Below are 24,091 nucleotides of genomic sequence, written 5' to 3'. Positions count from 1 at the left end.
ACCGTGTGTGAGCACGGTATAAGGGAAGAACAGAAGCAAAAAAATGAGGAGCAGCCTATAAACAGAATATATTTACACTAAAAATCAAGGTATACACAAATAGAATATTTATTGAATACAGCAAAAACATGTATCACATAAGTCCTATGTATGCACCCAAACATAGTGAATTAATTTAATCGTTTGATATTGGACTTCTTATTTCCTTTTCTTAATTTATGTATTCAAAGCCAGGTGAAGTTTGTGACTTTTCAGAATCCTCCTTTAGCTCAGAATCCTCAGAGGTGTAAACATGCATCTGTTCTCTGAGCACTCCTCTTTCAGGGTCTCTGTGGGCACAGCAACTGTTGCCACTTCTCGGAAATTGAAGTCTCTATTAACACTTTGAAACAAAGACATCAAAAGAACAAGTGACAGTTGAAGCCTCGTTAATTATTTTGGGGTTTGATAGAGGAGCATTCTGAAGGCAGTTTCTGAGAAGTTTCAGAGATACAGAATTAGAGACCTGAAAGTGTATATCCTAAATGTGCCAGGATATTCACCTGGCTCTGAGATAGAGATGCAGCTCAGAAGGTGCAAAGCACCTCCCCTCAGCAGTGAGACTCTAATACACAACTGCTTCATGTCAGCTTTTCGAGGTGCCTTGAATTTTCATTTCACTTTTTTTATCCACAGAGGGTAAATTAAATGTAGAGCTCCAGAGAGAGCTGAAAGTTGCAACTGTCAGTAAACTGAGAACACTCACATCTGTCAGCTTGGATGCTGATCTGAACTCCAAGACCCTGGAACAGCTGAAAGGGGTCTCAGTAGATATAAGAGACCATCTAAAGGAAGTGCAGTGCTGCTAAGTGATGTGATGACTGGCTGTGTGATACATAGAGGAGCTAGAGAACCTTCTTCAGGCAGCAAGGGTGTGCCTTCAAAGCTAGCTTCTAAGTGCAGCAGTTGGCAGTTCTGTCAGAATACTACTTTCTTTCTTGTCCAAACATCTGCTCTAATATTTTGTGAGGCAGTTACAGTCTTTCTTCGTAGAAGTGGATCTTCTCTCTTTCAGAACTAATTAGTGATTTTTATTTTTTTCCACGGAAAGATGTGCACTGCTGTGAGAATATTATTGTTTATTAGTACAGACATGAACTGAGAATTCTCTAAGAAACATGACCTATCTTAGATTATTTTTCTTTTGTAGGCCTACTTTAGTAAATAAAAAACTTATGGGCTGTTCTCCATCTAAAATCAGAACATTCCATGTCAGATTTTTAAAATGAAATCATAAGAAAACATAAGATTTAGGGTTTGTAATATCTGGTGCATGACAGGGCAATAATTTAAAAATTCTACACTTTAGAGATAAACTATGAAGAGCTACAGCACATGTTAAATGCTCAGATCTGTAACAGTTTGGGTTTTTTCTTCTTTTTTTAACAGTCAAGAAAGGGCTATGCAAAGACGGTGCTGGAAATCAACACGCCCAAAATAGACCAAGTGCCCATAGTTGATGTGATGATCAATGACTTTGGTGATCAGAACCAGAAGTTTGGATTTGAGGTCGGTCCTGTCTGCTTCCTTGGTTAAGCTTAAGACAAAAATCAGATCAACACAAATGTTGCACTTTGGTGCTACCAACCCACTTCATGCCACATGCAAGTTTTGAATAAGGATGGCATAGAAAATGTCTTGCTGTGTATGTATGTCTAATCTAGAAAGTAATCGTTGCCCTTGTAGGGCCAGAATCACATGACTTAAACTTATTTTGCAAAGATGCTATGGCACAGACAGACAACATAGGGTTCATTTCAGGAACACCCCCTTTGCATTCCTTTGGTGCTGTACAAAACCAATGACAATGGTGCTCCTTCCATTACAACAGAGGTGTTTAGAAAGTGTTTAATATAAACTGTAATTATTCTATGTACAGTACTATACTGTGATTTCTCTGTCCCCTTCCAAAACTTGCATGTGTCTCTGAATTGCATCTGGCTCTTATTTTACAATTACAATCTACATTGTCAATACTGTGTATGTATTCTGAAAAAAATAAAACTGTAATTGCTAGTGAAGCCAATTCCATTTCTCATTAATAATAAAATCCCTTTGTATATATTGTTGTTGAAGAGCTTTGTTATTTGAAGTCGCCAGTAAAATTAAGGTGGCAAAACTGGAAGATCTTGAGCAGCACACTCAAACAACTCCTTTCTGCTGATATCACTCTGTGACAATGAATTCAGATAATGAAATGAAGGCACTTTTCAAAGGTGCTGTGTTCCATGGTGCTATACCTCAGACTTTTTATTTTCTATTCTAATTCCATAATTTCATAAGATAACTGTATATACCTAAAATAAAAAAGTTTATATTTTTGGGTGGGGAAAATATGTAAGAAAAAACCAAACTTACGTGTAAGAGAACTGTTCAAAATCTGTGAAATAAATTAGTCATGCAGCTTTCCTTTTTTTCTTTTTTTTTTTTTTTAATCTCATCTGGATTTGTTTCTATTCTGCTTATTTGGGCTACAAATAAGCCATAAAAACTGGATTTGAAAGAGTTATTTATGGTTTTTTGCAGTGTTTACTTAGATGTTTATGTAAGCAATGATGGATGTTTGTTTCCTGAACTGGATACTAAAGGTTTCACAGAATAGCCTATACAATATTTGCCCGTCCCATTAATATGAATTATTTTTCTTCCTGTTACTCCACCTGAAGGCCAGGGATGCAATATGTCTAGGTCATGTGATTCTACACAGTTGCTAAGCAACATACGAGGGACTGCTTCCTAAAGAGCTGTCTTTGACCCAAACCCTTCACTATTCAAAGCTCACCAAAAAAAACATGTTGGTTCGGCCTTCCCTCTGAACATTTTATTCAGGTAGTTGGAAGTAGAAATTACATTTTAGCTTTACAACACAAATCCTTTTGTAATTATTTTTCATAATATATGTAAGACTTGAAAAGAAATGTTTGTTTCTATTTCTTATAAATTGTTAAATTAAATAGTACTAGTTTCTGCTGCCTCGTTTCCAACTGGTATTTTCTTATGCACGTTTATTCATGTAAAAGTGAGATTCCAAAAGTCAACTTCTTGCTGTTCATATTTTATTTTTGAACCAAAGTTTGTAACTGTCACCTCAAAGAGGGAAATACAAATTTTATTAATAAAATCAAGTCTTGTTTATCTGGATTGGTCATTCTCTTATTTCAATGTCCAAAACTCATCCACTGCCATTACTGTAACTTCATTCTGCTTCCAGACCATCCAGGCTCAAAAAAAAGGAATGTTACTACATGTCCTGGCAAGTACCAGGCAACAGCACTGGGAAGAGAAGTGTTAACAGAGAGGGTGCTGATCTGGCCATAGGCAGTAGGCAGCAGGAAAAAGTTCACACCTGGTATGGATTTATAGCTCCAGCAGTCCAGATAATACCATCAAACACAAAACAGGAGCCTGATACTCCTTCCCTAGCCACTCTCAACCTACAGTGACTGTCCACTCCTCAGTCCTGTGCTTCTCCTTGTAGGACTCCATCAGGTAGGCAAATTACCCTATTTATTAATAGGAAATGGAAGACAAGAACAAGACCAAGACTTGGAAAGTAGTGGAACACAAAATATCCAGCAGCTTGTTTTAGACTCTGGAACCAGAAACAGTGATGGGTCCAATGATATGACATAGGCCCCTTCTCCAAAAAACCTTCTATCTTTTTAATCTGCTACATACTCTTCGTGAACTCTGGCTATGTCTAAGTAAGATGTGAGGGCAGCTGCAATAAGTTTGGCAGAGGAGCAGCCACTTTCACATGCTCAAGGGGGTTGGGTTAAGGTAGGAGCTGACCTGTTCAAGCCTATCTGAAAAAAACCCTCCTCATCTGCGTCCTTTAGGGTAAAAAATACAGATGGTTCTGGTTTGGCAGAGTCAGGATTAGTCTGCAGCAAAATGTTGTTTCTAAGAATGCAATGATGTATTCAAGCAGCCAAATGAAACCAGATCTTTTCCAGAATTAGTCCAAGCATCTTGCCAAATTTTGTGTCAGCAACATCACAAAGGAGGAAATGAACTTGAGTCTTCTACACTTTTCAGCAAGGACCCATCTGGTTTATTCTTTAACCTTTCTTAAGGCCTTAACCACTTACTTTCATGACAAGGATAAATAGTAAGGTATCTCACCATTGCTTGTTATCTAACTCCTCTTTGTCCATTCTCTTTTTCAATCTGCTTTTCTTGTTCTCTCCAAGTTTCAGATTAAGGGGGGAAAAAATGCCATCATATTTCTTGTTCTTGTTTTTCCCTTGAAAGAAGTCACCTATTAGCAGTGCTTAAAACCCCAAACAAACAAACCCAAAAAGGCACTTCAGAAAGAAAATTCACATCAAGACTCACATATTGGTCTTCCTATGAAAAAAGCTTCAGATTCTATAGTCAAATCCTAATAGCCATAAAAACATAAAACCTCAGATTCATGATTAGATATTATAAAATACATAGAAACAAATGAAACCTCCAAAACTGTGCAAGTCAAATTCCTTACTCAATCAAGCCCAAAATAAAACAGTGATCAATATTTTCATACCCTAAATTAAAGACCTGTGCAATCACAAAAAGACTGAAATTGTTATGTGACATCTGGATTTTATCTACAGAAACAGAACTTGGATGTTCTGTGATCTTGAGGGTTCACCCTACCTAAAGGAGACTGGATAATTTGTTTTGAAAGTTTGCTTCAAGCCCCTCTAAACAGAAAGCCATCCTGGAGATGGTTTCCTCACTGCAAACACAGATTGTGGTTGTGTTGCATGGAAATGGAGTAACTTAGCACGTGGCAAACCAAGCCCAAAAATATTCTGTCCAGAATTACACAGGAATACAAGAGAGATTTAAACGACAAGCTATGACAAGAGTGGCAGAAACTGTTCTGTGTGCATGAGTGGAGTTTCTTTGCCTCTCTCTCTCTCACCCAAGATAGGGCAGTATCAACTCATCATGACTGGCACATCTCTTGGAAAACTTAATAAAATGCAATGGAGCTATTTTTTTTGCCAGTCCAAGTGAAAGGCATTGTGGCTAACAACAATCACCTTGCAACATAAAAAGCTACAAAGCTTCAAAAAATAAGGACAGTGAGCTCCTTAAGATTCTTCCTCTTGGGAAAATAGCCTTGTTAATTTTAAAATTAATCTTCACATGCTAATGGCTGGAAGGAGAAACCTTAATAGCCACTGATTTTCTATTGCAAGCATGCTCATTTTTCTGTGAAAGAATATCTTCTATTGTAGATGCACCAAAAAACCCTAGAAAATTACAAAGACAGGATATTCAATGTCATGTCTATTACATTTACCTGGAAATGTGTCTTATTTGTGTTCCTTTTGAAAGCACATAATTATCAGAGGCTTGTTGTTAGTTCAGTGAAAAGCAATGCCAAGATTATTGCCAAGGAGTAGATTGCTCTAAAGCTATTTATACATTTTGTTTTCAATAAGACCATTGAAGATTAATACAGTGAGGAAGGCTGCAAGCTTACAGATATTCAGACACTCTGCTCTAGCCAAAATTGGCCTCGTTTCTTTCTCAGCTGTGTGAATGAAGGCTCTGTTCTAATGAGACAAGATGCAGCCAAAGCCCACAATGGACATGTTTTGTCTAGGTTGTCCAGGGAGCTTTGGCAGACCTTGACATTGTTTCCAATATCTCAAGAGTGGAAGAAGCGATCTCCATCAAAACACACCTAATTTCACTAAGACAGACAAGAGCTGTTAAAAACTCAGAAGTGGGACTGGGATCTAAGTGCCTCCTCTGCTCCCTATTATAATCTAAGAAATTATTTTTTTAACATCAAAAAGGCAGTGTAGCTAAATCTTGCTGAAGCATGAAAGAACTCCAGCTTGCACTGTGATTAAAATGTGGATGAAAATGAAAAATTCAGTCCATCCAATAAGATGCTGGACAGAAACCAAATTAATTATCTTCTAGCCCCAGAAGTTCTCTAAACTGGATCTTCTGTTGTGTTTTCAATGGTTAATTAAAAGAACCTTTCTGAGTTCACAGGACTGATACAAGGCTGCCCAGACCCCAGGGGCATCTTAATAACCAGGAATGAGCACAGGAGCCTCACGCTCAGCTCCCCTCTCACTGCAATATCTCACAGCCAGAGATCTTGCATATGGCCCTAGCCCCCATGGGCTGCAGCAGTGCAAGGCCAGTGAGTCGTGGCCTGCAAAGGCCCAGCCTGCAAGCTCTGAAGTTCCCCAGCACAAGTAAAAAGTAGACATAGCTACAGCAGAGCCAGAAAGCTGAGTTTCTAAATTAAAAATGTCAACTAAATGAGGAGACTCAGGATGTGACTAACAAAATAGAAACATTAGTATATAATTGTTGTTTCTGAACTGGAAATATTGATTTCTTATTTGTTAGTTTACTCAGAAAGCCTACACACGTCAGCCAGGGTATATCATGGAGCTGCATGACTTCTAGAGCAGGTCCTTCTCATTAGAGCAGGAAAGTATATTAAGTGGAATGAGAGGTGGAAAGATTTAGAATGAAGTTGTTTTTATTGACATAAAACCTTTTTTTCTGTCAAATATTAACTAAAAGAAAAAAAAATTTAAAAGGTACAGTTTTGTAATGTACCCTTACAGTCTCTTGAGCCTGTGCCCTTTTCTTTTTTTTTTTTTTTCCAGTATAATCTCAATGGCAGCTCAGGTGAGAAAGTAGCTGTGCTTTGTGGTCCTGGTGCCTAAATCAGCTCACAAAATAACACAGCACAATGGAGAATTCTGGAGAATGCATAAATAGATAATCCTCCTAACATTTGCTATCCAGTAACTTTCTGATTTGGATGGATAGGGATCACTTATCCCTTTGTCATTCCTCAGAAGGATTTTAGAAATACCCACTTTGCTCTAAGTTTGCACAGTTGTTCAGTGTACAGATATTAAGATCAAAGCTGTTTACTGTCAGAAAGGGCCAAAAATGAATTTTAATTTTTGAAAACTTTCCACATCACTCCAAATTCTGAAAAGAACAAAGTACATTTCACCTTCCAACTTCTCCCCCTTTTTTAATTGTGATGTTTCCATTTGAAATAATGAGATGTTTTTGTCCAACCTCATTGAAAGTATTTGATTGATACGAGGAAGTCCACTGGTACCCTCACCAAGATTGTTTTCCCATTGGGAAACAAGACCTGAGTACAATACTAACAGTAGAATAAAGGCACCTCTAGAAAAGAGAGACACAATTAAATAGTTCTCAGTATATAACAGAAAGAACACAAATGTAGTAAGGGGAAAAACAGGAAATAAAAAAGCAGTTAGGAAATACATGGGAAAAGAATGGTAGGAGAACTTGCTTCCCTTAACATAGGGCAGGAGGGTGAGAAATCTTTATGGGCAGTGTGGGAGCATCCCATGTGACTGCTGGTACTGCAGGGCTCAGGTTGGTCACTCACAGTCACTGCAAAGGCAGGGTGCACTGCCCCCGTAGTTACGAGGCAGCAGCAAAATTGGTTCATAAAAGCACACCTGAAAGTAGCAAAGATTTCTGTGGGAAACACCTGCAGCACTGCCTGCAGCCACATCCCTGTGCCTCATCTCCCTGCATCCCTTCCCACACTCACCTCTCTCTCAGACACTCCTGGCACTGCCTCCTCTGCAGGGCCTCAATTCTTGGGGAGCAGCCACATTTTGCTGGGGCACTGGAAAGCACAGGAGTTCTCAAAAGGGGGATGAGCTGCATAGAAGGGTGAGCAGGCTCAGAAATCAATAAACATCCACACTAACATGGTGCCAGACTCAAAATATAAAGCTTGTCTGGACCATCCAGATTAGGAACATGCAATTTCTGTGTCCTTTCCCGACTACAGAGAATCATACAAACCAGGCAGCACTGAGGGCTGTCTCTGAAAGGAAAGTCAGATAAAAACAATGGGGAGATCAGCTCACACTGCTGACCCTTTGACACCTCTCTCTGCGCTTTAAAATTGACCTTTTCTGAACACATTGACCTCAAACCAAAGTCACAATATTTTGAGGAACCACATTTGAACTAGCATCACATCTTTCCGTGAAAATATTCCTGAAAAAAAAAAAATTTAAAATAGACAGTCCACATGAACTGAGGATACCTGAAAATGTTCCTGAATAAATGACTCTTGACTATTTCAATGCATTATGCAGTTTTGCATGTGTGCATTCATTTCTCATATTTTGCATAATCTTTCTGATGACTGCATGCACAAGCGTACCATGTAAAAACAGCAGTGAGCCAATGCGATTACTCATTAAACTTAATGAGAAGGTTAGAATTATCTACTGTAAAGCTAAGATGGAAGCAAAAAAAAAAATCACAAATTTGAAAGCTAACTAAAGACTGAAACATATGCAAGTACAGTTAGTTAATACCCTCTAAACATGCAGAACAATAAATACATCATATAGATATACAGCAAATTTGGATGCATGTTACCCAAGTGGAACTCAGCTGTGACAGTGTATGAAATGATATATTTAACTCTAATCAGACACATAACTCAGAGGAAGCAAAACCACAGAGTACTTAAGGGCTCTCTTGCACCACTGAAATATTTTTAATAGCCAGATAGCATACTGCCCTTCTCTGTTTAAAAACAGTGAAGGAAGACAGAGCTTGATGTGTGCCTGCAGATCTTTGTAAATAAATGCAGGGTGACTCCTACACACAGAAGTCAGGACTGGAACACAGCAAAAAACAGAAAAGGAGGAAGCCTGTGAACAATGTATGTGTGACAAGGGAGAGTTACAGAGGAAGATGACCAAGTACAGCTGAAGAGTCATAAAATCATAGAGTATCCTGATTTCAGAAGGACTCATAAGGATCATCAAAGTCCAGCTCCTGGCCCTGCACAGCCCATCCCCAAGAGTCACACCCTGTGCCTGACAGCATTGTCCAAACACTTCTTGAACTCTGCAGGCTTGGTGCTGTGACCACTGCCCTGGAGAGCCTGTTCCAGTGCCCAAACACCCTCTGGGGGAAGAACCTTTGCCTAATATCTAACCTGAGCCTCTTCTCAGCTTCACATGAGTTACCTTCACATGAGTCCCACTACTGGTCACCAGAGAGAGATCAGTTCCTGCCCCTCCATTTCTGCCTGTGAGGAAGTTGTGGACTGCCCTAAGGTCTCACCTGTGTATCCTCCACACTTATCAAGCCAAGTGGCCTCAGCTGCTCCTGATGTGGCTTCCCCTCAAGCCCCTTCACTGTCTTAATAGGTCTCCAATAGGTTTAAATCTTCTGTTGTGGCACCCCAAACTGCACTCAAGGTGATACAATTTAGTACTCCAGGAAATACTCAAAAACCCTCTTTAAGAGGTGGCTGTAAGGACACTTTTAGATGTTTGTTCTGACCAAAGCTCTCTGCAGAGGCCTGGCTTTAGCACTCCCCAGGTGAGCCCAGCCTGGGCAGGGCTGTACTCTGCCAAGGGGTTCCAAAGCCCACAAGGTGACTTTGATCCCATGTGTGTCTCACTTACCCCTAACCAAAACCCAACGTTATGTTTTTGTCGGGAATTTTCCTCCCTTCAATTCTCATTTTTTCCTAAAAGCATCACATTAAAAATGTACCACTCACAGCACCCACAGAGTTTTATGCATGTGGAAGAGGTGGATTTGCACTTAGTTTTTACCTCTTCAAAGGCATAATTAAGGGGAAAAAATCCACCAACAAAATCTCAAAGCCCACCAGATACAAACCTTGACCTCTCCTCCTTCTCCTATGCATGTGCTGTGACTCCCTGCCCATGGGGCTCACAGGGCAAGGGCACCCTGACTTTTCTCCATCATGCTGTGCAAAACACTTCCCATGAGTTAGCACCACTCTGGGGGTCACTCTCTCCAGAGCCTGATGTCTGCACCCTGAGGTGAGAGACCTTTTCAGAGTGAAGGAACAAAAAGGGCTTGTTTTCTTTACCCAGGTGTTCCTGTGGTAGAATGGGCTGCAAAACCTGAGTAGCTGCAAGCATTCGAACAGCAGGCATGCAAAGAAAATATTTAACAATTCTATAAATGAGCTAGGGATGTGTGTCATTGGTTTTGAAGAACTATCTAAAGAGTTTTTAGGCTGAAAACACTTCCATTGAGACATGAGTCATCCTAAGCAGCTTTGTGGCAGATACGCAGCTCCTCTTTCATGCAATCTCTTTCTCTGAAAGCTTTGATTGAGAACTAAGCCACATTAAGGGTTTAGTGGTTGAGCCTGGGAGCTTCCTTCAGTAAACTCCTTCCTGAATTAATTACTGCTGGAGCTCATCACCCATAATAATATTTTCGGAATCTTTCCCCTATTATCTTCCTCTGTCAGGTTAAATTCATCTTTTTGACATGACACACATTAAACACTGTGAAAGAGGAACAAAAGCTTCACTACTCAATAGGGAGAAGCAGCACACAGTGTTGTTACTGTCCACAGGTCTGCTTTTGCACTTGGTGAAATATGAAGGATATTTCAGTAGAATTTTAAAGATAAACAGTTGAAAATAAAGAATACTCTTGTTCACAGTCCATCACCTTTAAGGATTCTTCTACATTCACAGCTTTAGAGTATTTCTATTTAACATGTACTACAAAGTGAAGACCTGCACCAGTCTTAGACAAGCACACATAGACAAGTATCAAATTAACAGCTGTGGTTTAGGCTAGGCTCTCTTGCCCTGGTTCTTAGCTGAGAATTGTCTTAGGCTGAAAGTATCCTATAGAAACAAATGGAATGATAAGTCTGCTCAAAATACTCAGCTGCCAAGCAGGCAGGTGGGAATTGCAAGTTAAAACACTCCTGGGTGGGGTAGAACTCCAGGCCATGGTAAATTCCTAAATTAACAAAGGTGCAAACCATGCATTCTCCCACTGCTCCTATGGGGATTGCAAAAAAAGGTCTTGCCCTTAATGAGCTAGGATCCAGTCATGCAGGAAATGCAGACACATTTTAAACATCTAGGGATGAAAGGAGAGAAAGGTTAAGACAATCTTGATTTGTATCCCATCTGAAAATAAATGCAAATTCTCTCTCTGGCAGATGCTTTTAGAACACTTGGAAAAAACCAAACCCATAAAAATAATTTTTCTCTAATGCTTTCATGAAAATTCTAATGAATTGCAAAAAATTGCTTGAGCTGTAAATATAAATTATGTATCCTACAGATGCCCAAAAGTTTTAAAACAAATCAAAAGAAACTGTTTCAGTAGGCTTGGATTTCCAGTACATGGGTGGTATACATTTAGTTTTTCAACTTCTTAAAAGCTTTTATATGACATTTGGAAAAAAATATCCCTTCAGTCAATAAGACATCATAAATATAGGCCAATATAAAACTTATAAAATATACCTTTATAGGAGTTCTTCACCTAAATATAAGTTTATATGAAGATAAAAATACATTCACTCTTCACTGTGGTGAACTCAACCACTTATAATTACACTTGGTCTAATTTCACAAAATTTCTGTGTTTTTTGATGGTATCAAACCAAGAGTGCAGAAAGCTGAAGGCTGATACCAGGTTAAGTGAAAGGGAATCAGAGCCATTCTGCTTTTCTGACTGCCATTATGGTAATGTGATCAGTACCTTGACAGATGCTAACAAGAATAATTTTGCTGATTGACTTTTCTCCAAACCTAAGGCAGTGGGCAATCAAAGAAAATAAGAACATCTGGCTGAGCTTTTGATTGCCATGCTCACTGCATGATATAGTGCACCCAAATAAGCAACAATTAGTACAGCTTGTGTCAAAAGACCCATCAGTTAATTCAAATTAAGTCAAGAAAATTGAATCCAATTGGCATTCATGCATATTTGTATGCAAAGTTTAAATAAGAGTCTTCTGCATTACATTATCCTATATTTACAAGGGAAACACATGCAAAGTTTTGTGATTTAAGCAAACATTTTCAAAATCCTTTTGAGTTCTTAAAGCCAAACTCCTGGGAAAACTCTGTCCTTTCAAAGGACGTATTCAGTCTAATAAACAAAAAGTGTGTTGGCTTTCTCAAGTTCATATTTCTCACTTCTTAAAAAATTTCACAAATTTGGACAAGTTATTCAAAGGAATTTTGTCAGTAGCAATTGCAATAATGCAGAACTGCTATGTGGGTAAATTTACTAGCTAAGATGGTGGCCAAGATAACTACCAGACTGTAGTAAGAAAGAAAAATCTGAAAGCTGAAGAATATTTTCCTCAAGTTTTTGCTTGATTCTGCGTGTAAAATCCTGGGAATATGTACTTTCTTTTTTTAAAAAATAGCTTTCCTGTTGGGATTCTATTTATGGTAACAGTAAATTAGGTTGCATGAGAACTTGAGATTAAAACTAATCAAAGGTAAAAGACAAATTGTGTGCCTAATTTTTTAAATAATGAAATTTAGAAAAAAAAGGTCAAATTGATTTATTTAATTCTAACACCTTGCTGTAAATAAACTTTAGTCATTACATGGCAGATATTGTTTCTAAGTTAAGATATTAAAATTTTATTTATGACTGTGCTCAAGGACTGGGGTCACACTGTACCTGTAGCCACAGATCCTGAGTGCCCAGTGCTGTCAGAACCAGGGAGCTTCAGAGCAGAGCTGGGAATACCAAAATACTGAGAGAGCAGAGGAGGGACCATGTCACAGGAGAAGGCTGGGTGAGTCAGTCCATTGGCCAGAGCTCACATCTACATTATCAGCTGCCACTGATGCAGTGAGTGTGGCCAACCACCTGTTACAGTCTTTTATTTTTCTTAGGGTTCCCTTTGTTTCGATGCCAAGAATTAGGTTTTCCTAATCACTGACTTCTGTGAATATTAAGACTCAAACACTCTTGAGAACAATCAGATCAATTAATTAGAAAACATTACTATGGTGCCTCCATAAATCAAGAGTTAGCTTGTGATCCATAACTTCAAACAGTCTTATAGCAGCTGTTTTCTTGAAGTTTTTTCCTTTAAAATACTAATGTCTCATACATACATCTTCTGATTCACAGGTTAAGAGTTCTTCTACTAGTGTTACCTTTAGAAATATAGTTGATGGAAAATCCCCCAGGTAGTCAAATGATATGGTCCAGTTACTCTCAAGTGCACAGGCCCCTTACAAATGCTACTCAAAAATCAATATCAATCCTTCAGTGCCTTCAAAAGATGTGGAGTAAGGGCCATAATAATGGTGATTGCTTCCAGCAAATAACTGTTCAGTGATTATACTGCAGTGGCCTGGTAGTCCAAATCCCCTTCAATAACTTTCAAAATGGATGCATGCTGGGAAATGTAAAATCAGCCCTAGCAGGCACGTCAGTAGCTGCACTTTCTAGTCAAGTACCTCCTTATTTACTGTGTTGTTCTCTCTCATTATTGATATAAGATTTTGGAGAAGAAAGTCTGCTAAAAAAATACGTAAGCTGCAAAAGAGTATGTCAGCATTTCAGACATGTTCAGCACAGCAAAGGGTACTGTGCACCACAGGAGAATCAGCTGGCAGCCCCTCCCTTTGCCTGTTTTATTTAGGAATATGAAAGTAGACTAAGGAGAATACAATTTCAAAGACTGTGGTAGTAGGGAAAAATCACTCCAAGTGTAAACAACAAAGCAGCATTCACAGTTTGGCTTCTGATATTTATTCTCTGAGTAAAGCAGCTGCTTGCTTGGAGTCAGGAACAGGGGAATACTTAGCAAAGTTTGAAGCAGTGTGGCAGTTACTTTATCACTACGACTCTGAATGTAGTCATGGCATTTGCCGGGAGCTCAAGTTTCCATGGTTTGCACATGACAAGGTTGTAGTGCACAGTATCAAAAGCTCAGCACAGCCCAGGTGCAGCAGCCATTGCTTTGACTCTCCACTGAGTCAGCTGCACCACTGGAGTAAGAGAGTGGCTACGAGCCACCCAAAGCCCAAGTTGCCTTAGGACATTGCCTTCCCATCTCATTATCTTCTGCATGCTGATACTGAATCAAAACTAGCCAACCAACCAAATGGTTTGCCAAGACATCAGGGTTTCCTTAAAGTCTGCTCTTTGGCTGAATCCATGCTTGACTCATGTGTACAATTCACTCCCCAAAATAAAAGACAGTACAAAGTTCTCTCTCTCCAGAGAATTCCTGGCAAATGAGCTCTCCATCTTTCCTAAGCTAGGAAGTTCCTGCCATACAGAATAGACAACCTTGCTATATTTACACTTCACCATATCAAAACTTCTAAGTAAGAGTACTGGAAAAAATTATCCACATAAATACATATATCTATTGCCAGGAATGCTGCTTGCTACAGGATGCAGTGAAGTAATGATATAATTAAAAAAAAAAACCTTTGGAAATTGAGAGACAGTGATGTTTTTGTATGTTAGAAACAGAAGTACAAAATAAATATTAAAGAATGAGAACTTCCAACTTTTTTTTTCATCCTGCATTGGATTTAAAGTATTTTTATTTCAATCATCTCTCAAATATTAAAGTTTCTTTTCTACCAGTATTCCTAAGAATTTAACTGTGTTGTCAGGTTCTTGGAAAACCAACCTTTTTTGCAGACATGCTGTAGCGCCACGTTGAGTTCTACAGCTCCATTAATCATAATAAAATCATTATCCCGTTTTTTTCCTGCATGTATAATAAAGTGTTTGTATGAACGCCTATTGCAACTGGAAATATATTGTGCCATCTAGCAGCTGACAGTTCAAGCAATGCATAAATATTAGAATAGAGAGAAGCATAGTGAGATTTCAGAGCCAGTTTCATTTAAAATTCTCTGAACTGGCCACTCTCTTTGTGCCATCTGTTCTCATAGGACATTCTGGTAGCTGAGGGGGTTTTTGCTTCAAAAACTTCGAGAACAAATGTTATGTCCAAATATATTCTCTGCAATAAGCATTAGGTAGTGAAATAAATTAGACTAAGTACCTACCCAGGAGTAAAATTTAGGTTTTACAAGCATGAGTGCTACCAGAGGTATCAGGCTCAAGGAACCCATTATGATTTAGACCTTAGTGATATGGCAATAATAAGATACCTTAAGCAAGCTGTTGGCTGAATCAGTCAAGTTAATCTCAGCTGCGTGTTAGTGAAGTCATTTTATCCACATAAGTTGATTTTAGTCCATTAAGACAGCCCTTTTACTTTACAGTGTGCATAGTCATTACATTTCCCTACCTTCATTTGTCTTCATTCAAAGGAGCACTCAACCACCTTGGTGCTTATTGCCATTAACAAGATTGTGGTATACCTTAATACAGTGTCAAATGAAGTCACAAAGAGTCATGTGGATGATAGCAAGAGAAACTGCATCAATGTGCACAACGTTACCATGTAGATGAGAAATATAAATGAGGGATGAAATGCAATTTAAGCAAAGGCTCAGATGGAAAATAAATGTGCCATTGCAGATAAACAATTCCTGAAGCAGCTGTATAGGAGTCCGCCTGCACTTGTAATTCTTGAAATGAGACTGAAAATCAGAATTGTTAAGCAATCGGGAAATAGCAGATATTTTCACTAAAGTTGTTGTATTTCAATGAAATTATCTTTTACTGATAAGACAAGATAAGACAAGACTCATAAAACATAGAGAGCTAACTGCATGAGCATGTCAAAAGCTTGTGTATTAAAGCTTAAAAGTTCATTTGGCAGAGAGACTAAGAGGCCTAAAAGTCTTCTAGTTCATTTTAACACTTTCTGTTTTTCTCATTAGTGCTGGCACTGATGTTTAGTTATTATTGTAGGATTGGATCATATTTACAAACCCTTGCTACTTTTCCACCTTAGACACTTCATCTGAGTCACTTTTGAATATCTAGCAGATGTTCAAGATTCTGAGTTCTTAGAAAGATGCAAGACTCTTTAAATACCATGTGAAGCACAGCTACAATCTCTAACTACTGTGCTTAAAAAGCAAAACTTTCCTTTAAGACCCTTTAAGTAACTGCTACTGGTTTTATCCTCTGAATCAGCTTGTGCTGATCATGGAGGATTCAGGATCCCAGATCAGACTAATCCCACACAGCTGTACAAAGTCCCTGTGTTAATTTTGTCTCCAGCACTTATTATGCTCCACGTTTGCAGCACTATTTTTGACATAACAGTCTTTTACTATGAGTCCTTGGCCTCCAATATTTGGTAGAAAAATAAATGTAACTCCCGAGGCCAAAGCGTGCAGATGGGACAGGATGAGTTTGCCTTTTACAGTACTGATCTTAGTAAGTTTTAAAATGCACTCTCAAGGGAATAAGTTAATTTGACTGAGTACTCCTCACTTCACCAAAGAATCAACTTTTATCAGCATCTCAGGTTTGCTCCCTAGCTCTTGCATGAAATGAACTCATGGGGGCTGTGCACAGCTAGTAAGTCTAGTTCTTTTTTAGAAGCAAAGTGGTTTGTCACTGTGAGGCAGCATATGACCTGCTGAGGTCAGATCAGATGCAAATGTGTTTCAGAAACACTTGCAACCTTCATTTTCTCTGAAATGAAAAGTAAAAATGTCTTCAGGATAAGAACCATCATTAAGGATGGGTTCCTATGTGTACTCCTTTATGTACACCTTAATCTCCTTCCACATTAGCCATGGGAGTTAATAAGATGCTCAAAGTGAACTTGAGTGAACATGCAGGTAGGTTAGAAGAAATCACTCATCTCTCACTGGCATAGCAGTCACATTATGAGTGGATTCAGAGCTGAGAGGAACAAGAGTGATGCTATCCAAACTCGGAATGCCTCAATCCATCAGCAGGGTCAAATCACAACTACTTCCCACCAGCAAGGGGGACCAGCCCCAGCTACAACCACCACAAACTGCAATTTTGTGAGCAAGCATCAGTCCAGTAAATGATCTACATCCATGTGTGTTAACTAAGCTCTCATAATCTATATTTCTGATGCTAACACACCTTTTTCCTAACTTTTTTATAAGACTAGGTTTGGAAGCAGCTTTCTCTTTGAAGAGCTTCTCAGCTCTCTTCTCTGCCTGCCCCTCTACACCACGTTTCCAGAAATATATTCCAATGTATTCCTATGTGCTGTTTTAAACCTGCACTGAGACTACATAAATCAAATCTAATCTGATAAACTGCTAATTGCTGAACTAATGTGTTTTTTAGTGTGTATATTTGTATGTACCCGCCTTGTCAAATTTCCTGACCAATGTGTGTTACCAACAGCTAATCCCAGTACTGCCACTGCAGCTGCATCTCCTAAGAATCTTGGCCTATTCTGTTATCTGAGGAGAGAGGAAAAGCATAAACATGACATCCCACTCCCCTTGAAATCTCCCCAAATCAGGAACAAGTTCATGCAGGACAGCTTGCTCTGATTCTGTCAGTGTTTACACTTGAGGCAAAAAGGGCCTGACTCTGATGACTAATGGTACAAGGACACTGAGGTATAAAACTGTATCAATTAAAAGGAAACTACTTTCATATATTAATACAAGAATATAGTCAGAAATCTAAAAGCCCTTTTTATTTCTTCCCAAATTAGATTACACATATATGATTGTAGTCATGATTTTATGGATATGTGGGAAAAGAACATGTATGACTGACCTTCAAGTCAACCCTCAGCTTGACAGCCTAGATCGATGTATTATCCAGACCTCTATTTCTCTTTCTGTTTCAACTGTCAAAAAGAATTTGTTTGTTATAAATAGGAACTCCCCAGCAACAACAGAAAAGAAGATACAGGCAGCAACCTTGCGATGTATCTGTTCTCAAAATTCTCTTTGTTTTTAAAGAACCCCAAATTTCCATGCTGTTTGCATGAATAGCATCCTCATCTCTTGGACTGGAGTATTCAAAATGAAGTGAGATCAACTACTTACAATGTTTCCTGGAGAACACAGAAGTGACATAAATTACAGATTAATGGCTTTTTCTTCACTGTGTGGGAAGGTCATAGGAGATCTCAGGTCCCAGTGGGTCTCAGATCATAGGAGGTCTCAGTTTCAACAAAAATGTAAACCAGAGACAGAAACTTCTGGACACAGACTCTATAACAACACAAAACAAGCACACAAATGGTTTGGCACTACTTTTTGAAGTTCATTTTAGTTCTAATACTGTGTTTAAAAAAAAGTCTTGACTGGAAGATTCTCCTAATTTTTCATAGTGTATATGGAATAATTGAGAAATTGTAGAAAAAAACCCACCACCATACTCTTAAATTATACCTTCAGATGGCCAGGAAATGAAAAAAATAAAACAAAATAAATTATTTTTAACCCAGGGTACCTTTGAAAGCCATAAATGTCACTGAGATTCCCTTGTTGTGAAGCCAGGTAAGGAGTGGGTGTCTGAAGTCATTGTTAACAGATTTGCATTCATTGCAGGTACAGGTTTTGTTGAAGTACATGAGCAAGCCCTGGGAACAGCACGTGCTGGGGAGGTGTCCTTAGGCCTGCAGTAATTAGCTCCCCTAAGAATCCTGCAGCCACGAGGTGCCATTAGCATTAGGAAATGTACTGCACTTTGAAGATGTAAAAGGATTTCAAAGAGCTCATTGGTACCAGATTATTCACTGCACTGGGATTTCTGCATTACTGTTTCCAACTCTTATTGCAAAATTATAAATAGATATTCAGATAAATTTGTTAAGCCATTTTTGTGCAACCAGTTATTGCACATATTACTTGAAACCCCCAAACATAAGTTTTCACTAGGAATGTCCCTTTTGTGTAAGGAAACAAAAGTTTCTTTTCATTTATTAAGGAGCCTGAAAATCTGTTCATTTTTGTTTTTTCCACTTGTTTGCTCCTTAAAAAAAGTTTGTGGTCTGTATAAAAGAACAGAATTCTTAGAAGTAATTAATTTTTTCTTCCCTGAGGATACTGCAAGATTCAATGAAAAAAAGCCCAACAAACCATAGAAGGATTTGGTCAGCTTTTGATAACAAAACAACAGAACAAAAATAGAAGCTGCAAAAGGCTTTCTTTTGCTTCAAAAGATCAAGATTAATATGAAAATGATAATCAAAAAACCAAGTTGAAGAGGAGTCACACAGACATCAGAAAAAAAACCTTTTCTCAAGGAAGGTAATGCTCCTCAGGGACAGGTTCAGCGAGAACACCTCAGAGGTATTCGAGACTCAGCAGAACAAGGCCAGGACTGGCTGGATCAAGCTCTAGTGACCGCAGCACCTCAAGTGGGGGTCTGGAGTCAATAACTCCCAGAGATCTTTCCATGAAAAAGTTCTCCTACTTCAATTACTGAAACTGCCCAAGAATCATCTAAGAAAAGAGATTATAGGATTTTAGCAAAAAGGTTAAATATGATAAACCCCCTAAATATAGAAATAAAGCCAAATATTAAAATTCTAATGCAAAAAAGAGCAAAGCTTCAAATAAGGAAACACACATTCCTCAAAGCCACATTGAAATTTAAGGCTTTTCACTGAGTTGTACATACTAAATGGAAGCTAAGAAGGGATCCACACCTTTTTTTTCCTATCAAGTCATCCTAACAGGAATCAAATACATTTACTCTATCACAGAAAGAGTCTGTGGACAGATAAAGTATTTACTAAAAGTTACCCATATCATCTGCATTTAAAAAATAAACGCGATTTTATACAACAGAAATCTGTTAAAGTACTATCAATTCAACATACTTTTCCTCATATAATATATTCCTTCCCAAAATTTCACCCTCAACACTTCAAACTGTAACAAGAAATTTTATTTTTCCTGTTCAGCACTGTTTATACTCAGGCATTCAACTCAACATTGAATGCCAGTAAGGTTTGTAACTGGTTTTACCTGCCTGTTCTATAAAAAATTTATAATAAATAAATACAATACATATAAATAAATAAATATATTAAATTCCCTCTAATACTTGGATCAGTGTACTCCCAACAGGCAAGAAAGTGATACTTTATTCTATCATCCTGAGAGCACATCTTATTGTAGACAAGCTAAAGTGAGCACCCAGCACAAAACCCAGCTTCCCTTCCTAATAAGTACATGCCTGACCACTTTATAAGATTGTTCTACTTCTTTAATGAACAAATAGATCATGATTCCTCTACAGTTTCAGATACAGCAATTTCAAGCGACTCAGCTTCAGTCGGGGGAGAATTGGCTCACGCTACAGCTGTTCATAATTTTAAAATCTGGAGATTTATAGTTCCTCTTATGTACTTGCCGATATGAAAGACATCATATCTATAGCAATAATATTTTTCTTGCACAGGGATTTTCCCATATTTTTGGACTGAAACCTCAGAGAGAATGATGTTTGAATCATGGTGATTTCACTGTGAAACAAAAAAAAAAATGAGACCTATATTAACTAGACTCAGGATTCGGTGCCTATATCATTTCCCTACAAAAATAAATGACTATCTGCTCCACTTGCCCTTAAGCAATATTAATATCTTCTCTCTTTGCTCCCCTATTCATCCCCCCTCCCTGCTTTAGCTTTAAATCCTTCTCTTCATATAACACTACCCACCTATTTTTAACTCACATCTTCCAAATTTCCACTTGGCTGCTCACCTCATCAACATATGGCAGATCTGCTCACTGGTGCTGCAGACCTCCTATCTGGGACCATTTATGAACCATCTTGTAGCTGGCACAGTCATTTACATGTCTTAAAGGCATTTACAAAATGTCACCACCTCGGAATATATCCTCAGGAGAAGCTGTGGCCAGATCCACTTAAAGCTCTTGATCATAAATTTGTTCACTCTGTAGTGGATCATCATTTCAAAAGTTAAAATAAAGCTTGATGTTAAGTCTGGTGTTATCATTCTAATCATCCCGTTCTGATCTTGAAGCTTCCATTTGATCTGGAAATTTCTCTTATATTGAAAAGTAGGTATTAGTGAGATTAAGATACTATTTTAGTATTTATATTTTCCCCTCCAAAAGAAGAGGAAAGATACATTCCTACTCTGAATTTCTCCCACTCTTAATTTATTTGGAATACTAGATTGCCTCTTTCAGATGTCCTGTGAGAAAACTGCACCTAATGAGAGTTCTCCTTTTAAAAACAAAATATAAGGATGTTTGTGACCTTAGAGAGACTGAAGTTTGAGTCTCTAATGATTATCTCACAGCTGTTCAATACTGATTCTGGGTTTCATATAAATGTGTCAAGTATTTCTTGTACATAAGCCTAGAAACAATGCAGAGCTGCTCATCTGAGCTTTTCTAATTGTTCTTATACCATCAGCAAAGGAATTCTTGTACATAGATTTGTCATAATACCTTGTTGGAATTTTTTATTTAACAACTGCCTCTTGAAGTGAAGCAAACCCTGGAGAAGAATAAAGCTATGGTGAATACAGTTGCAACACTAATTAACAGACATGCTAAATGTGAATGTTTCAGTAAGAATTAAAAAAAAAAATTGTATTGGAATGTCAAGCAGCCAGGAAATACTTGGAAAATCAAGTTTTATTTCCTTTAAAATTTGACACTCTGCATTAGAATATATTGAGGTGAAATTTAATTTGCTGGGCAGCAAATGAAAGCAAGGGCCTTGTGTACACCCCTACACATTATTTCTCTGGTGTTGATGTTTACCTCAGCTGCCCTTTGGGTAGACTGCAAATTTTGGATGAATTTATAAACTTACCAGAAATTTCTAGGCTCTAAAATACTACAATACAAAGTACTAGCAGCAGTTATCTGGAAGAGATTTACTGATTAGACAGTCCAAGTTAATAATTAGGATACAGTAGTTTTAACACTGCTGTCTCATGTTTGTAAGCAAAACACAAGCAACAGAGGCCATGTTCTGATACTCTGAAAAATGTCAAAATATGTTTATATAAGAAATGTAGAAACTCATCTGAACTCCTCTGCAGAAAAAAAAAATTAGTAAAGTCAAAAGATAAATGAAAACAACTGGTTCCACTACTATATTGTCTCAATATATCTGATATTGTCCTCAAGTATCTAGAAGTGCTAATATGAAATTTTTAAGCTAATCCTGGCTCAGAGGTGAGGTCTGAAGGTAGATACAGAGATTTTATTAATCCTCCCCTAGTACTGTTTTACTCTGCTAATATTAATTATTTTTCTCCATCATGTGATGTCCTTAGGGTTAAGCTCTACCTAACCCAATTATCACCTGAAAAGGAAGCTGCAATAGAGATTATTGATTTGATTTGTCTTTATCTAGTTAATTACTTCATCCTGCACTCACTTTCCCTTATTTTTGCAATTTCCTGAACCAAGAGAATGAACTGTTATTGCCAAAGGAAAAGCAGTAAAAGAAAGAGAGGGGTAGAGAGAGAGGAGATGGAATCTTCATTTGTCTGCATTTCTCTGTATCTCAACTTCTACTTTGCATTCAGGTAGATTCAGTGCTAAAAAATCCTCATTAATAAATAAAAGCAACCTTCTGACTCTGTAGTGCTTTTGGTCCTGAAGAACATCAAAAGACTGTGCAAACCTAAAGTAAAATGCAATCAATTACCAAGCTCAGGGGATTATTTCACCAAAGCAATTGATTTAACTTCACCACTGCAGCCACCTCTCATTGGAAACACATCAGCTATTTAACAGCACATTCATAAAACAAGGTAACAAATTACCTCAACATTTCCTAGGGAATAACCTTCCAGCCTTTCACTAGAAGAAGACAGGTCAAAAATCCCCTTTTGTTTCTTTTCACTTCAGTTAATATCATCTCTACCATACCTACAAGAAATGTATTATAAAAGAAGGGAATCTAACAAGATTTCATACAGTAGAATGCATGGCTCAGGTTTCAGTAAATAGTCAATGGGATCTTTAATGACTGCATACAAAAAGGATTGGGAGTTGTCACATCAAACTGCATTTCTGTTTAACAGCATGACAGGAAATAGTTTCAGTGAGAAACACGACTTGATTCAAAAATGCAGGGTTACCATCACTGAAGATATTCTGTCCATGTGTGATCCCAGAGGAAGTATATGCAGGACTTTGAGGACTGACATTTATCTCAACAAAATGGAGAGTTCTGAGCTTGACAAGGGGCACTACCTAAAAAGGGAAAGGAGACACTGTCTAAGATATCATATCCGAAGTAATTTATTTCTTTGTCTTGCCACACGTTTTTTGTTCTGTCAAATGGAAAAGTGATTCTTTTTCTTCCCTTCTCTGGGGCTAGGGCCACATCTTTCACTGTGTATCTAAAGAGACAACACCCTCTGTTGATGCCCTTCAGACACTCCCCATTGCAGTGATAAGAAACTTATATTTCCCTTTTTTCAAAAGCGTTGAAAAATCTAGAATTTCCATTATCACTCAGCAAGATACTGCAATGTTTTTCACTGTCATTGGTTATGAAAAGCTACATAACATCATTCAGAAATGAAATTACTTCATTTTCACCATCGATTCCTTGTTTCTAACATTATTCAGTATGTGGATCCTGTGTCTTGTATTCCCATGATCAGATATTGAAACTTAGCTTTAAAGCTTAACTTTTCTCAAAAACCATAGTGCCAGGGACTAGAATCTTTGTCGTGTCACAGGGGAATCCAGCAAGGTGAAATCAGTCAAGCAAACACAGTTGCACAGAGGAGGATCAAAAAAAAGTCACAATGTACCCAGCTGGACAATAGAGGGGCCCCCAGTGCTGAGTGGCAGCTGCCATTCTGAAGGAAGTGCTCAGTAAGAGCTGCCAGTGTTCATGCACTGAGCTGGAAATGCCTGACTCCAGCAGCATAATAGGCCAGAAATAGCCAAGTGTCAAGAACAGAATGTGCAGATCACCAGCACTTTAAAGCTCCAATAATTCCTGAAGATCTGTTTGGAATTATATTCCTTTTGAAATCTTTTAGCCCATAGGTCTGCCTGACCTCCCCTGCTGCTTGTGTGGAGTCAGCTTTACCAGCATGCAGGTGTGAAACAGCATTTCCCTTGCTTGTAACCAGTCAGAATGAAAAGAGGATTATAAATATATATATATTAATAGGACAGGTGGGAACATGACAGTGCAAGTCTGTCTAAAAGCACACAAGGACTGTTCAAGTAATAGCACTTCTCTGAATAAGAATTTTCTCTGTCTTTGGCAACAATAATCCACTGAGGTTTTATCTTCTTCCCCTCAAATCAGAATTGTTCTCAAATCAGCTCTGGTCTAAAGAGGACAAATTAAAATGTAATTTAATCTT

At 38.1% G+C, this 24,091-nt stretch overlaps 1 protein-coding gene and 1 long non-coding RNA gene across 46 annotated transcripts in view; one reads left to right on the top strand and one right to left on the bottom strand.

Annotated features, from left to right (window-relative positions):
• The window catches only part of COL11A1 (collagen type XI alpha 1 chain), a 130,603-nt gene extending 127,423 nt beyond the window's left edge, over nt 1–3,180 (top strand). For all 10 annotated transcript variants that reach the window (XR_015805442.1, XM_014885224.2, XM_088170071.1 and 7 more), the window contains one exon: nt 1,429–3,180. Coding sequence is in view for 9 of the 10 variants with exons in the window: in XM_014885224.2 (XP_014740710.2) it covers nt 1,429–1,575 (147 nt within the window). In the remaining variant the exon portion in view is untranslated. The remainder of the gene's footprint in view (nt 1–1,428) is intronic.
• LOC148222839 (uncharacterized) overlaps nt 1–24,091 on the bottom strand; it is a 180,580-nt gene that overhangs the window by 28,883 nt on the left and 127,606 nt on the right. For 12 of the 36 annotated variants that reach the window (XR_015805478.1, XR_015805470.1, XR_015805474.1 and 9 more), the window contains 4 exons: nt 17,799–17,966; nt 17,524–17,596; nt 10,907–10,959; nt 7,613–7,725 (listed from right to left, as the gene is read on the bottom strand). The exons of 4 other annotated variants lie outside the window; for them this stretch is intronic. This is a non-coding gene — a long non-coding RNA (uncharacterized LOC148222839). Of the gene's footprint in view, nt 1–44; nt 4,286–7,612; nt 7,726–10,906; nt 10,960–12,528; nt 12,605–16,996; nt 17,199–17,523; nt 17,597–17,798; nt 17,967–22,522; nt 22,629–22,840; nt 22,956–24,091 lie in introns of those variants that run through there. 20 more of the 36 variants (XR_015805466.1, XR_015805475.1, XR_015805476.1 and 17 more) reach the window with 11 other exon arrangements.

The sequence above is a fragment of the Sturnus vulgaris genome, chromosome 9, assembly GCF_052056855.1.
Source record: "Sturnus vulgaris isolate bStuVul1 chromosome 9, bStuVul1.hap1, whole genome shotgun sequence".
Taxonomy (NCBI): domain Eukaryota; kingdom Metazoa; phylum Chordata; class Aves; order Passeriformes; family Sturnidae; genus Sturnus; species Sturnus vulgaris.
This window is presented reverse-complemented; position numbering and strand designations above follow the sequence as displayed.